Raw genomic sequence first — 12,686 nt, 5'->3', positions numbered from 1 at the left:
AATGGCCCCTGGTGGGTTTAATTCCAATTATGTCTGATGGTCTTTTATCTGACTGTCAGTACAGAGGAGAAGCCCTCTGTCTCCTTAACTTGCCAGAAACAAAGCCAAGAACTCTGCCACCCAGGATGAACACCAAACTCTCTGGGCCTTGGTTGGGTTTTGGTGATGCCGTGGCTCAGAGGACTCCGCTGCCCGATTCAGAGAATGGGAAAGGAACTCATTGAGGGTATAGTCTGTGCGGCACCCTGTGTGTATTTCCTAATTTAATCCTTACAACAACTTTAAAATGTATGTACTATTGCCTCCATTTTACAGATGAGGAAACTGAGGCCAACAGGAGACTAATCCAGCAAGAAAGAGGCAGAGGGAGAATTAGAACCCAGTCTGCCAAGGTCCAGAGCCCTCTCACAGCATCTCAAGGTGAGGAAGCAAGATAGGGCTATTGTGAGGGAGACCCCAACTTGGACTCACTTGTGGGGTACAGGACTCAGCTCCACAGTTGGCCAGGTCTAGGAACCCACAGAGGCACCTCTTAGCACTTTGAGTTGATCTCTGATGCCCAGGGAGATTTTCCAAGTGTATCCAGTGCTGCCTGGGGCGAGCACAGGGAGTTGGGAACATCTTCACTCACCCAAGATCAGAGGCACTGCCAAGGGATGCCTGCTTTCACAGCATGGACACATCAGCTTATTATTTACTAAAAGCAAACCTTTCAAAATAAGAGGCCAGAAGACTGACATGTGTAGTGGGGCTGGGGGGCAGGGTTCTGGGACCTTCTCTGGCTGCTCCTCACTCAGGTGTGGCTTTGGTCAAGTCCCTGCCCCTGTCTGGGCTTGTCGGATGGGAGCAGGGGTAGGACTGGCCCTTCTCCAGTGGCCTCCTTGTCATCCTCTGAGTTTGCAGAGGGACTGAGAGGGATGTGTGTGCAGCCACCCCAAACAATTCCCTCCATCGAATTCTTCATCTAGAGATAGACCAGTGGTATTAATAGCAACTTAATCTCTTTCAAATTCTTTGTGCTGCTAAAATGAAAGCAAAAATTCAAAGCTGGAAGAACAAAAAAAACCCTCCCTTCTGAGAATTCTGAGTCACTCCAGAAAGGTCAGTGGAGTCTAGGTTAACTCATTATTTCCCAGAAGGGCCTCTGGCTCTTCCGACACCCAAAGCTTAACAGAGGGAATATGAGAGCCACTCAGTTTGCAGGCTGTGCTCCTGGGACACTGTGGTTTCAGAGCGGGGTTTGGTCTCTTCTGGACTGGTCACAAGGCTCTGGGAGAGGCATCCCAGGGGCCACTGTAAGAGGCCACTGCTTACCAAGAATGCCACCCATGAGCTAGTGGACTTGGCCCTGCAGGGAGCTGGGGAGTCAGACCAACCTGTGGTTGACTTCCAGCACTGCCACTCATGGGTGATGCGACTTAGGGCAAGTCCTTGAGCCTCTGTTTCCTCATCCGTAAAATGAGACTAATCATAATGTTAATGATAATAGTACTTACGCTATCCACCTCAAGGGTTGCTGAGAGCACCAAAGGGGATGTAAAGGCCCTTGAGAAATCATGACTCTTAATGTTGGCCCCTGTGCCTGCTGGCACATAGGCAGCCCCACAGGAAGCCACCCCCCTCCCATGACTGAGATGCGCAGGATGGAGGTGTTCTGCCAGTTGTGGATGGGCATGCCTGTGCTTTATGGCTGCTCTGTCAGAACAGCCCCCTCCTGCCCTCTCCCCACAGCCCACAGGGTCCTACAGCAGCTATTCCCAGGGGCAGAGTCTCTGCTATTCACCTAACAAGTGTGGGCCTTTCTGGGGTGAAAGGTTGGATGGACAAACTAATGGACAGTTGTACAAATAGAAGATTAAGAAGTTGAGTGGTTGAACACATAGACCCACAAACCGATGGATGGATGAGTGGGTGCGCTTGCCACCCTACATAGTGGGGATCATGCAGCCTCTGACAGTGGGCCCATTCTTTTTTTTTTTTTTTTTTTTTGAGGTACGCGGGCCTCTCACCGTTGTGGCCTCTCCCGTTGCGGAGCACAGGCTCCGGACGCGCAGGCTCAGCGGCCATGGCTCACGGGCCCAGCCGCTCCATGGCATGTGGGATCTTCCTGGACTGGGGCACGAACCCGTGTCCCCTGCATCGGCAGGCGGACTCTCAACCACTGCGCCACCAGGGAAGCCCTGGGCCCGCTCTTTTGTCCCTGTAAATCCCCTAGCCTCACAACCTGCTGCTTCCTCTCCCCTGCCCCACCACTATCTTATCCCCTCTGGGAATGCACACTCCCACTCTCCCCTGCAGGACAGCGAGAACCCATGTGGCGTTCAGCTGCTACACACTAGCCGAACTCCTGGTGGAGGGGCCGGAGTAGAAGAGGGGAGAGACGAGGGGCCTTGAATCAAACTAGCCTGGGTTATAATCCTTGGCCTGCCACTTATTAGCTGTGTGATCTTGAGCAAGTTGTTGCAGCTCTCTGATCCTTAGTTCCTTAATATATAAAATGGGAATAATAAACAAGATAGCATCTGAAATGCACCTCGCATAGTGTCCGATATTCAGTAGGCGACCTAGAAATATCTGATGAATAAAAGTATATTAGTTTGCTTTCTTTAATGAATAACCAGGGGCAGATAAAAATATTTAAATGCGGTTTAGAGGCTTTTGGCTTTTTCGGTGACACAAATCATTGGATAGTTATTCCAGCAGAGGCTTAGATAATTTGTGCCAGGAACAAAGGTAGCTGGAGCAGTCAAGTTGCTTCACTTCTCTGCACCTCAGTTTTCCTTCCTGTAAAATAGGCCGAGCTGTATAGTTAAGCACTGGCTGGGGGCAGAAAGAGTAGAGTCCAAAGGGCTGATGGCTCTTGGCAATGACCCACCTAACCCTTTGCTGACCAAGCTGGAGAGGCAACAAGAAGGGCCCTGAAAATGGGTTAAAGAAGGAGCGGCTCAGAGACCAAACATCACTAAATATTTTCTCCTTTTTTGGGTCGTTGCTCTAGATCACCACTTCCTGGAGACTATATTCTAAACTTTGCTGTGATGGATGCAAGGTCCACGTGCCCACGAGCTCCAGAGGAGCCCAGATGTCACCCTGGGGGAGGGACTCTGCTTTTACCTTGCTATTTTAAGCAGCGAGTTTACAATAATGGATGGGAGAGAAAGCGATGGGGCAGGAACAGCGTGGGAATGGCCTGGGAGGGTGGGGCTGCTGGGGCTCCCCCTGAGGAGCTCGGGGTTCCATCCTGTCAAGGGTGGGACCTCAGCCAGCCTCCACTCTGCTTTATCCTGCAGCAGCTGACACCTCTTAGTGCTTGTCTGACTTAATTCGCTTTTGTTGTACTTTGCTTTCTGACCCAGGGACTGACTTAAGGTGTTTCTTGAGGAGCAGGAGGTGAAGGAAAGGAAGTAGAGGTATTTCTGATGCGACTTTGGAATTAGTAGAGGTATTTCTGATGCGACTTTGGAATTCCACGGTCCTAGAATCCTATGGGATGGGGCCCTCAGATCTGTGGTTTGTTGTGATTAGGAGGAGATCAGGATTTCAGGGACTCCCAGGGCTGGAAAAGGCCCCTGAAGTGGGTTAGGAATCCTATGACCCTTGCCCCAGCCTTTGATGAAACTCTCCCAGGAATGGGGAGCTCATTACCTTAAAGAGCAGCCCACTTCATTTTCCGATGGTTCCAACCACTAGAAAGTTTTCCCTTGCCTTGATCTCACCTTTCAGTCATTGGCCATGCATCTACCCTTCGGGGACAATAGAATTACATGAATGGCTTTCAAATATCTCCAAAGAGATTTTATTTCTTCCTGTACCTTCTCTTTTCCAGGCTAAAGGTCTTTAGTTCTTTAAACACAGATTCTTGTCCTGCTTCCCCTTTTTTGAACATGCCCCAGAGCGTCTGAATCCCTCATAGCATGCAGAGCACAATATACTTCATGTAGATTAAGACATAAAAGAAAAGCAGAACTGTCAGCTTCCCTGTTTTGGAAACCATACTCCTATTAAGACAGCCTGGATGGACTTCCCTGATGGTGCAGAGGTTAAGAATCCACCTGCCAATGCAGGGGACACAGGTTTGAGCCCTGGTCCGGGAAGATCCCACATGCCGTGGAGCAACTAAGCCCGTGTGCCACAACTACTGAGCCTGCGCTCTAGAGCCTGCGAGCCACAACTACTGAGCCCTCGTGCCACAACTACTGAAGCCTGCACACCTAAAGCCCATGCTCTGCAACAGGAGAAGCCACCACAATAAGAAGCACACACACTGCAATGAAGAGTAGTCCCCATTTGCCGCAACTGGAGAAAGCCCACGTGCAGCAACGAAAACCCAATGCAGCCAAAAGTAAATAAATAAAATAAATAAATTAAAACAGTATTTAAAAAAAAAAAGACAGCCTGGAGACCTGCACACACATTACACATCATTTTAAGAGTTTTCTTGGGATGTGTAGTGCACTTTTCTGGTAGAATTGGGGTTTGTGGGTATTCTTTTGCTAACCTCAAACTCTGTTACCATATGCTTTGCCCAGCACCACTATTGTCACTGCGGCTGAAATCCAAGTCAAGGTGATAGTAATCAGTCACAGAGCTTACCTTTGGGCAAACCTGATGCTGAGTTTACTCACACAGAAACAACCTGAGCTGGGAGGCACAGCATGCCCTGGCCCCAGAGCTCTCATTCCCAAGAGCCAGGTTAAATCTGTCCTCTTGGCCATGACCCATCTTCCTGTCTCACCTCTTCCACTAGACCTCCAGCTATTCTGTTCAGAGAAATTCAGTCAGCATTTCAGTGTTCATGATTCAGTCTAAACACCATTCTAGCGTGGACTCTTCCCTAAAACTGTATTCCACTCGTCCCAATTTCTGGAGTTAGGGACCCTTTTCTGGGATCCTGCAGCTTCTCACTTCCAAAGTGTTTACCTCCTTATCTTGTTTTCCAACCTCCTCCCACCATTGGACTCCGTGTTCCTTGAGGGCCAAGACCACATTTTCATGATCCTTATGGTAGAGTAGGTGTGAGTGTTGGTGGCGAAGGAATGAATGACTCTGCTCACGGATCATCTTCTTGAGATGAGATTTCTTGAGCCGACCAGCAGGGGTCACCCCAACTGTTTCAGAGCCGAATAGGGCTCCCTGTCCACCGCAGAGAGTGACAAAAGCCAAGATGGTGGTCACAATGACTAAAACTCCAGGGCTAAAGTTCTCCAGTTCTTTAAATACAAGTCAACAAGCATTTCTGGATGAACCTCCTGGGTATCCGTGATCAATCAGACCCCTTGCCTGCCTCAGGGAGCTCAGTCAAGAGGTGTGTGTTAGCTGGGGGTGTCTGTCAGAGCTGTGACTGATGCCACATCTGAGCTGCACCAGAGCATTCTGGCTCTAGGGCCTTCGCAAGCCATTTCTGTGGTACAGGAAGAACACCTGGTGTCCTGGGCGAAGGCAGGGCTTCCTGGCTTCTCCTCCTGCAGCCTCCAGCAGACAGCATCTTGCATAGGACCCAGGGTATAGTGGATACTCAGTAAATGGCAGTGTCCTCCGTTTGCCCTGTGTGTGTCCCAGCAGCCCCCTGACTGCAGCCGAGGACAGGGTCTGAGGACGACATCTGCCTCTGGTGCCTTTCATCTGCTGTCTCCCAGAGCAGCTCCTTCAAGGAACCTCGGAAGTTGCAGAACCAGGCCGGTTGTTGGTTTTTCGGGTCCCTGGAGGTGTCGTCCATCCCCCTAGGGCAGGGGACCTAAAGGAGTTTAGGGGTGGGAAGAACCCAGGCAGAGCCCTCTGGACCTTCTGGGCTGCAGAACAGCATGCAGGTAGCCTCTGTGAGTACCTACTCCATGCTGGGTGCTCTCTTTTCATCCTAGGGACAGTCCCACATGGGAGGCATTCTTATCTCTGTTCCCCTGACGAGGAAACCAAGGCTCAGAGGTGAAGCAAAGGTTCAAGGCTACACAGCCAGTGAGTGGCAGAGTGAAGACTCAGATCTAGGTACCTGGTTCCAAAGCCTGTGTTCTGTCTACTCTTTCTGCTCTCCTGCCTCTCCAGATGGAGACCTGACATGACTGGTCCCCTTTTCTTAGAGGAAGCAGAGGAGCCAGACCCATTGGCTCAGGTTTATTGGAGAGATTTTGGTCCTACACCTCTTGACTGGCAAGAAACATGAAAGTGTGAAAGCGCAGTTAGTACTTACAAGTAACAGTCGTTAGTAGTTACAAGTTAGTACAAGGAGTTACAGGTTAGTAGTTACAAGTAAACCCAGTTCAAACTGACTTAAACACTAAGAGACTTAATTGTTTCTGTAACTGGCTAGTTCAGAAAGAGTTTCAGCTGCAGGTGAGCTTTGATCAGGGCTCCAGCTCCGTTTTTCTGCAGATCTCCGGGGTCTGCTCTCCTCTGGGTGTGTCAGATTTCTCCTCAGTCTGACCTTCCTCATGGAAGCAAAATGGCGTCTGCAGCACCAGGTCTCACATCTGCACACTCCACCACCCGGAGCAAGAGAAAGCATCTGGGTCCCAGAGCATTGCCACATGCTCATTGGCTTAGGCTGGATCCATTGTCTATCCGTGAGCCAATCACTGTGGCAAGATGGATGAGATTATGCTGACTGGAGTCAACCCCAGCCAGGCCTTACCCCATGGGGAGGGTTAAGTGTAGCTTTGGGGAAGCAACCCAAGGTTGCTGAGGGCAAGCCCTGCACAAGGCACAGGAGATCCACCCTGGCTGAGCCTCCAGACTCATGACTTTAGCAGGCCTGACAGGCCCAATGAGAGCTGTCCTCAAGTGAGAGAGCCCCTGTACTGAGGGTTAGAAGAGCTGCTGAAGGGCATGAGGTGAGCCATGGGGCAGGAAGTGGGGAGACACCATCCTTTCCTCCTCCCCCACCTGGCCAAGCAAGGCTGTGTGGTGTAGTGGCCTCCAAATCAGGAAGATCTGGATTCAAATGCTTCGTTCTTTGTATGATTTGGGCAAGTGACTTCTACTCTCTGAAGCAGTTCTCTCATCTATAAAATGTGAATAGTAATGCCTGCATCAGAGGTCATCATGAGGATTAATTCAGGTGATGTCGGTAATGCTCCTAGGATAGTGCCTGGCGCCCAGTAGCTGCTCAACACATGTGTGACAAATACAAGTCTGGCTCCCAATGGAGTGTCCTCCATCGGCTATGGCTTTGAGGAGTTCGAAGCACTCTTCTCCCTCCTGGGATGGCTGTGTTTACTGTATGGCCCAAATTAGATGCAAAATCTCTGGGTCACCTCTGACTTTGTAAACAGAGCCAGGGAGCAGGAGGAAATGCAATTCCAAATGCCCTCTGCTCGCCTATTTTAGCCCTTGTTGATGCAAACTCAAGCAGGCTCTCTCCGCGGCTTGTGGCACCTGGAAACAGGACCCAGCATGGGTCAGGGATGGGAGTGGATTTGACTTGTCCTTTTGGCGTCTCCTCAGCCTGTGGAGCCCAGGCCTCCTGGAGCATCTTTGGGGCTGACGCAGCGGAGGTACCGGGCACGTGCAGCCACTCCCACCAGGAGGCTGCCATGCCCCACATTCCCGAGGACGAGGAGCCCCCCGGAGAGCCGCAGGCAGCCCAGAGCCCGGCCGGCCAAGTAAGTGCCTCCCCCTCTGCCTGCAGCCCGCCCGGCCCGGGCCACGCCAAGCGCCCTGGGCTGAGGCCACATGGTTTGCTGACAGCCTGTGAAGGCTGCAGTGGGCCTGGGGAAGGTGTGCGGCTTCCACGCTGAGGAATAAATACCTAAAGGTCGTTTGAATTGACCAGGGTCCCCACACATCCTGAGAGTGCTACCTTGTAGGCTGTGTCTGACTGAGGCCCCCTGGGAAGTCACACCACCCTCCTAGGATGGAGAGAGGCTCGGAGGAGGACCGTCGGCACGGAAGGCCTCGTATATCAGGGTCGTGGGCACAAGCGCAAGGTCACTTAAAGTGAATCCACTTGAAATGAAGGTCAAAATTGCTCAGTAAATAGTGAAAAAGGGTTTCAGTGAGATTTTATTATAAAAAAGGAAATGATGAAAGTGAATTAAAGGGGCTCATTGAGATTGTATTGTACAAATGAAATGGTGAAGACAAGTTATTTTTAGCTGTACATATTCCAAAATATAGCTTATACGCTAATTTTTAGAATGAACAAAGAATCTTAATCAAGTGCGTTGACTTTGGTATTGGTATATTTTTTATGCCAACAAAATGAGCTTTTCACAACCTTCACATTTTACTTTATAGCACCTTCATTAAGAGATTCTGTTTGTTTAATATTTAAGGGGTTCATTCATTTTCCTAAGGACCTCTTTCAATCCCTCAATATTCAAATCGTTCCCTCATGAAGAACCTATCTTGCCATCATCCTCATAATTCTGACTCCATTTGTTAACTGGTCCGGCTCCGTCTGCTGCCCGTTGGTCTAAGACCTTGTACGTGAAGTTCTCAGACATGGTTTTGTGAACTTCGTGAACTTTGCAGTTGGTTTGCACTGAAACTTATATCATCCTGTTGTATCTGATACTTCTCCAAACTGCCCTGAGCCAGAGGGATAGACACTTGTTAAGTGAGGGAAGCTTGTACGAGTGAGCATTAATGTGACAAGTGGGCAGATTCTTAGTGAACAGTCTCATGTTATGATGACATTTGTTTTCTTTACACATCATAACTGTGGGAACTAAGATAATAAACACTTAGAAAAGAATGGCCTCTTGTATCCCCACATCCCAAGCTCATGGGATTGAGATGTTGCAGAACTTGGCAGCCTTGGAGAGCCCTTGAATTTCTAAATGACAGTGAGCCAGGCCCCCATGCCTTGGCTGCAGGCACCAGCTCAGGTCTTTACCGCTCCCAGAAATGTCCTGGGCTAGGGTAGGCTCTTCCTCTGCTCCTCCACGGGTGACATGTAGTCTTCCCCAAACTGTGTGCTCTGCTATTACCCCCTCCTGCAGCTGCTGCTTTCCTTACCACGTTGGGACAAGTCCCCCCAAAGACTTGCCAACAGTGGACTGTAAGGCAACAAAAAATTTCCTAGTCTACTGAAAGCTTGGAGTTTAAAGAAGGGAAGGACCACAGAGTAAAATACATCCGGATTCAAATGTCACGGCGTCCTATCCTCAGGTCACAACTTCCAGGTTCGTCCCCCTTAGCATCCCCACCTCCTGGCCCTGGACCCACAATCTTGCTGTGTCATCCCCTGACCCCCTTCCACCAACACACCCCCCCCCCCCCCCCCCCCCACCCCCCCCCCCGCCCGACTCTGATGCAAAATCTAGCTCCCGAATCCTGGGCAACTCCCCCAAACAGCTGCCATGCCTTGCTCCCCAAGAATAGAAGTGTTCCTAAAAAATAAATAAATGAAAGATGGGCAGAGATGCAGCTCCACCCTCAGTGAAGAGATCCTTTTACAGTGAGTTCAGTTCCTCTTGGTTCTAAACCTCTCTAATTAAAAGACACTTCAAACCTTCTCCTCAAGAGACACAAAACCAGACAGCACGAAAGCCCGCTGGCCTTTCTGACCATCATGGCTTCAAACCACACGTAGGTGTAGCTTCACTGGGTCAGAGGTGAGGGTGAATTTCTAGGGCCGGCCAAGCAGGGGGAGGGCCCCATGAGCTCACCACACAGCTGAGGGTTAGAGACCCCTAGCTGAGCAGCAGAAACTCCAGATTCTGGGCCCCCACAAGCTCACTTTCCCTGTGACCTTGAAGCAGGACCAGACTTCTATACTATAGACCATGGGCCCTCGTGGTCTCTGAAGGTCCTTCAAATGCTCAAGGAAGACAAGACAATAAAGAGACTGTTTGCAGGTCCCAATAGCCTCTGCATTGCCAGCATCCAGTGGGAGAAGGACCCACGAGGAACTCAGTTGAGCTGGAGCCAGGATGCCCAGATCCTATGAGGGAGGACCATCAGCACAGGATTTAAGAACGTGGACTCTGGAGTGAGACCAAGCTGGGCTCAAGTCACAGCTCCTCCACATCCTGGTCAAGAGACGTGATGCTGAGTCTGTTAACTTTACTGTGCCTCTGGTTCCTCGTCTTGTCCCCGGGCAGGTGTTAGTGGCTGCCTCCTGGACTCTTGTCTGTTCAGCCCAACTCTTGAGGACCTTCTTTGGCCTGAGGGACCATGGAGCTGGGACAGGTTAGACCCCAGACTGAAGGCCACATCAGATTCAGTATTATTTTATTCTCTGCCCCGACTGACAGGCACTGGGCCTCCCTGAGTTCTCCAGAAGCCCACGGGCGTCATCAGTGAAGAGGATCTCCCTCTACTGCACCTATCAGATGACCCACATTGGGCTTCTCAGGCAGCCACAGCCTCAGGGGAGGGTCAGGCCTTGTGAGTTGGGCCAGAGCCTCCAGGGGCCGAAGCCTGAGTCCCTGGGAGCAGCAGAGGCCATGGAAGCAGGGTTGGCCAGGAGGGCTGGGCTGGAACTCCCAGTACTGTGTGAATTCCCACTCTGTGAAGCAGGCAAAGAACAGAGCATCCTTCTGACTTTACAGCTCCCCGGGGTCCAGCCCTACTTCTGGTTCCTCAGGCCCCAGCCCTCATTTCCCATCACTGACATGAGCACTAGCTGAGGCCTTCTCACACAAAAACACAAAAGCCGTAGGCCTAGATCCTGTTTTTCTTTCTGCACGTACACATGTATACACACATGCACACACACATGGATGCTAAACACACTTTCACACACACACAGACTCACACAGACAGATGCAGACAGAAAGGCAGACCCTTTAGGACCCTAATCAGAAGCTGTAATCAAAACCCACAAAGAAATAAAGCCTCCTGACAAAGCACTGTGTGAGACTGCATCCTGAGCAGTGTTTCCTGGGTTGGCCCTTGAACAGGGAGGAGCTTAACGGGATGAGCTTGTAGCCAAGAGGTTCTTGCAGGAATAGAAGCTGTCAGGACAGAAGCCTAGGACCTTAGGGGACCCCAGAATGACAGGCCATCAGACCTAGAAGGGATCTCAGGTCACAGGAAGTCCCTTCCTCCAAAGGCAGGCAAAATTCTGCATAGTGTAAGTCACCTGGGAGCTTGTTAACCCCAGATGCCTCTGCCGACCTAGACCGGCTGAACCAGAGTCCCCTGGGGTGGGTCTGTGCCGTGGTTGGCAGCTCTGTTTCCTGGTCAAGCTGGAGCCTGACTCTCCCTCAGTTCTGCCCTCACAATGGCCTGTCGTGGGGTGAAGACCCACAGATGCAGGACAGCAGTTTTTGCATCTTTCCAGAGCCTCTCTGCCTCTGGTTCCTCCAGACTTTGCTGCCATGACAGCCTTCAGAGCGTCCTCCCACCCCTCCCCTGCACACATACCAGCCTGCATCTGCCTCACCGTGGGGCACCAAACTTGGCCCCAGGCCCCAGAGGCAGTGTGACCAGGACACCAGCTCTTTCCAGGCCTGTGGCCAGCAGCCATATCAGAAACTCCACTCACTGGGACCACATGGCCTCCTCAGAGGGGCCTTACAAACCTGAAGGTGTGGGGAAGTTCATATTAGCTATAAGAACCCAATTTTCCACCTGGAAAACCCCCCATCCTCCTCCAAGGGTTTCAGGAAGCCCCCAGGGACAGGTCAGTGCTAGCTCATAAGCTGACCTCACATCTTTCACATCATCTGCTCCAGCATCCCTCTGACCACTCCCTGACCATCCCCTCACCCTGTTCTCCATTATCCGCAAAACCACGAATAACAGCTAACCTCGTGCCAACAGGTACTACACTGTTAACTCATATAACTTCTAAGCCACCTTATGAGGTAGATATCATCAGCCCCATTTCATAGCTGAGGAGACTGACACACAGAGAAGTTAATACCTTTCTCCAATGTCACACAGCTCGTAAGTGACAGGCCCAGGATTTGAACCCGGGCAGCCTGGCCCCAGAGCCCACACTCTTAGTCTCTGCCCTGCTCTGGGGCCTCTGTGAGAGGTGCCTGGACCAAGGGAATACTGTCCTCTGCTCCTAAAACCACTTGTCTGAGAGGGCCGACCTGGGCCCTGCAGAACTCACCACCACATAAACCCCGAAGCACCGCAGCTTGTGGCACTGGTTCTCACCAAATGCCTTCTGCCTGCCATCCTCTCAGGTGTGTGAGCCCGTGCAGCCAGGGGATGAAGCTCCATGTCACACATCTTGCCCAAAACCCAAGCTGCCCCTGCCCCATCCTGTGTAACCCCCTTCTTCATTCTCCTTCAGTTGGATGATGAAACAGCCCAGTTGGATGGGTACTGACCCCTAGAAACCCAGGCCACTGTGCTGTTCCTGCTTCAGGCCACATACACCCGTTACTCTCACCCCAGGCCTCCCTGAGCACCTACTTGGTACTGCACTTTCAGATCCTCTAGACAGAAATGGATGCTTAACCCTCATATACAGCAGCGTCTGGTTGACAAGATCACTGCAGCGCTCAACTAACCAGTGGCATCCCTACTCTCAACCCAACCCCTATCCCTAAATGTTAGTTAACTAAAAATGAGGTTGGAGTGTTTTTTTGGAGAAGCAGCCCTCTGCATGCGGCCCTAACAGGAAGGGATCTCTTTGTGGAGCTCTTAGAAGCTCTGACCACGAAGCTGCGGGGTCTCCCCTTGTTTTGGCCCAGAACTGGAGAGCATGGTAGCTGCCACCATAACAAACCTGGAACTCTCTTCCTGCTTAGCATAGTAAGAGACCCATTCAGGCTTACCACCATCAT

The 12,686-nt window shown here is 51.1% G+C and overlaps 1 protein-coding gene across 4 annotated transcripts in view; it reads left to right on the top strand.

Annotated features, from left to right (window-relative positions):
- Positions 1–12,686, top strand: part of IRAG1 (inositol 1,4,5-triphosphate receptor associated 1) — a gene marked incomplete at both ends in the record, with an annotated part of 117,422 nt that overhangs the window by 35,260 nt on the left and 69,476 nt on the right. For 3 of the 4 annotated variants that reach the window (XM_079708493.1, XM_079708492.1, XM_079708491.1), the window contains one exon: positions 7,438–7,595. In XM_079708493.1, the coding sequence (XP_079564619.1) occupies positions 7,438–7,595 (158 nt within the window). Of the gene's footprint in view, positions 1–263; positions 289–7,437; positions 7,596–12,686 lie in introns of those variants that run through there. The other variant, XM_079708494.1, reaches the window with a different exon arrangement.

This window comes from Hyperoodon ampullatus, assembly GCF_949752795.1.
Source record: "Hyperoodon ampullatus genome assembly, chromosome: 7".
NCBI lineage: Eukaryota > Metazoa > Chordata > Mammalia > Artiodactyla > Ziphiidae > Hyperoodon > Hyperoodon ampullatus.
The sequence above is the reverse complement of the archived record's forward strand: the minus strand, read 5'-3'. Positions and strand labels throughout refer to the sequence as shown.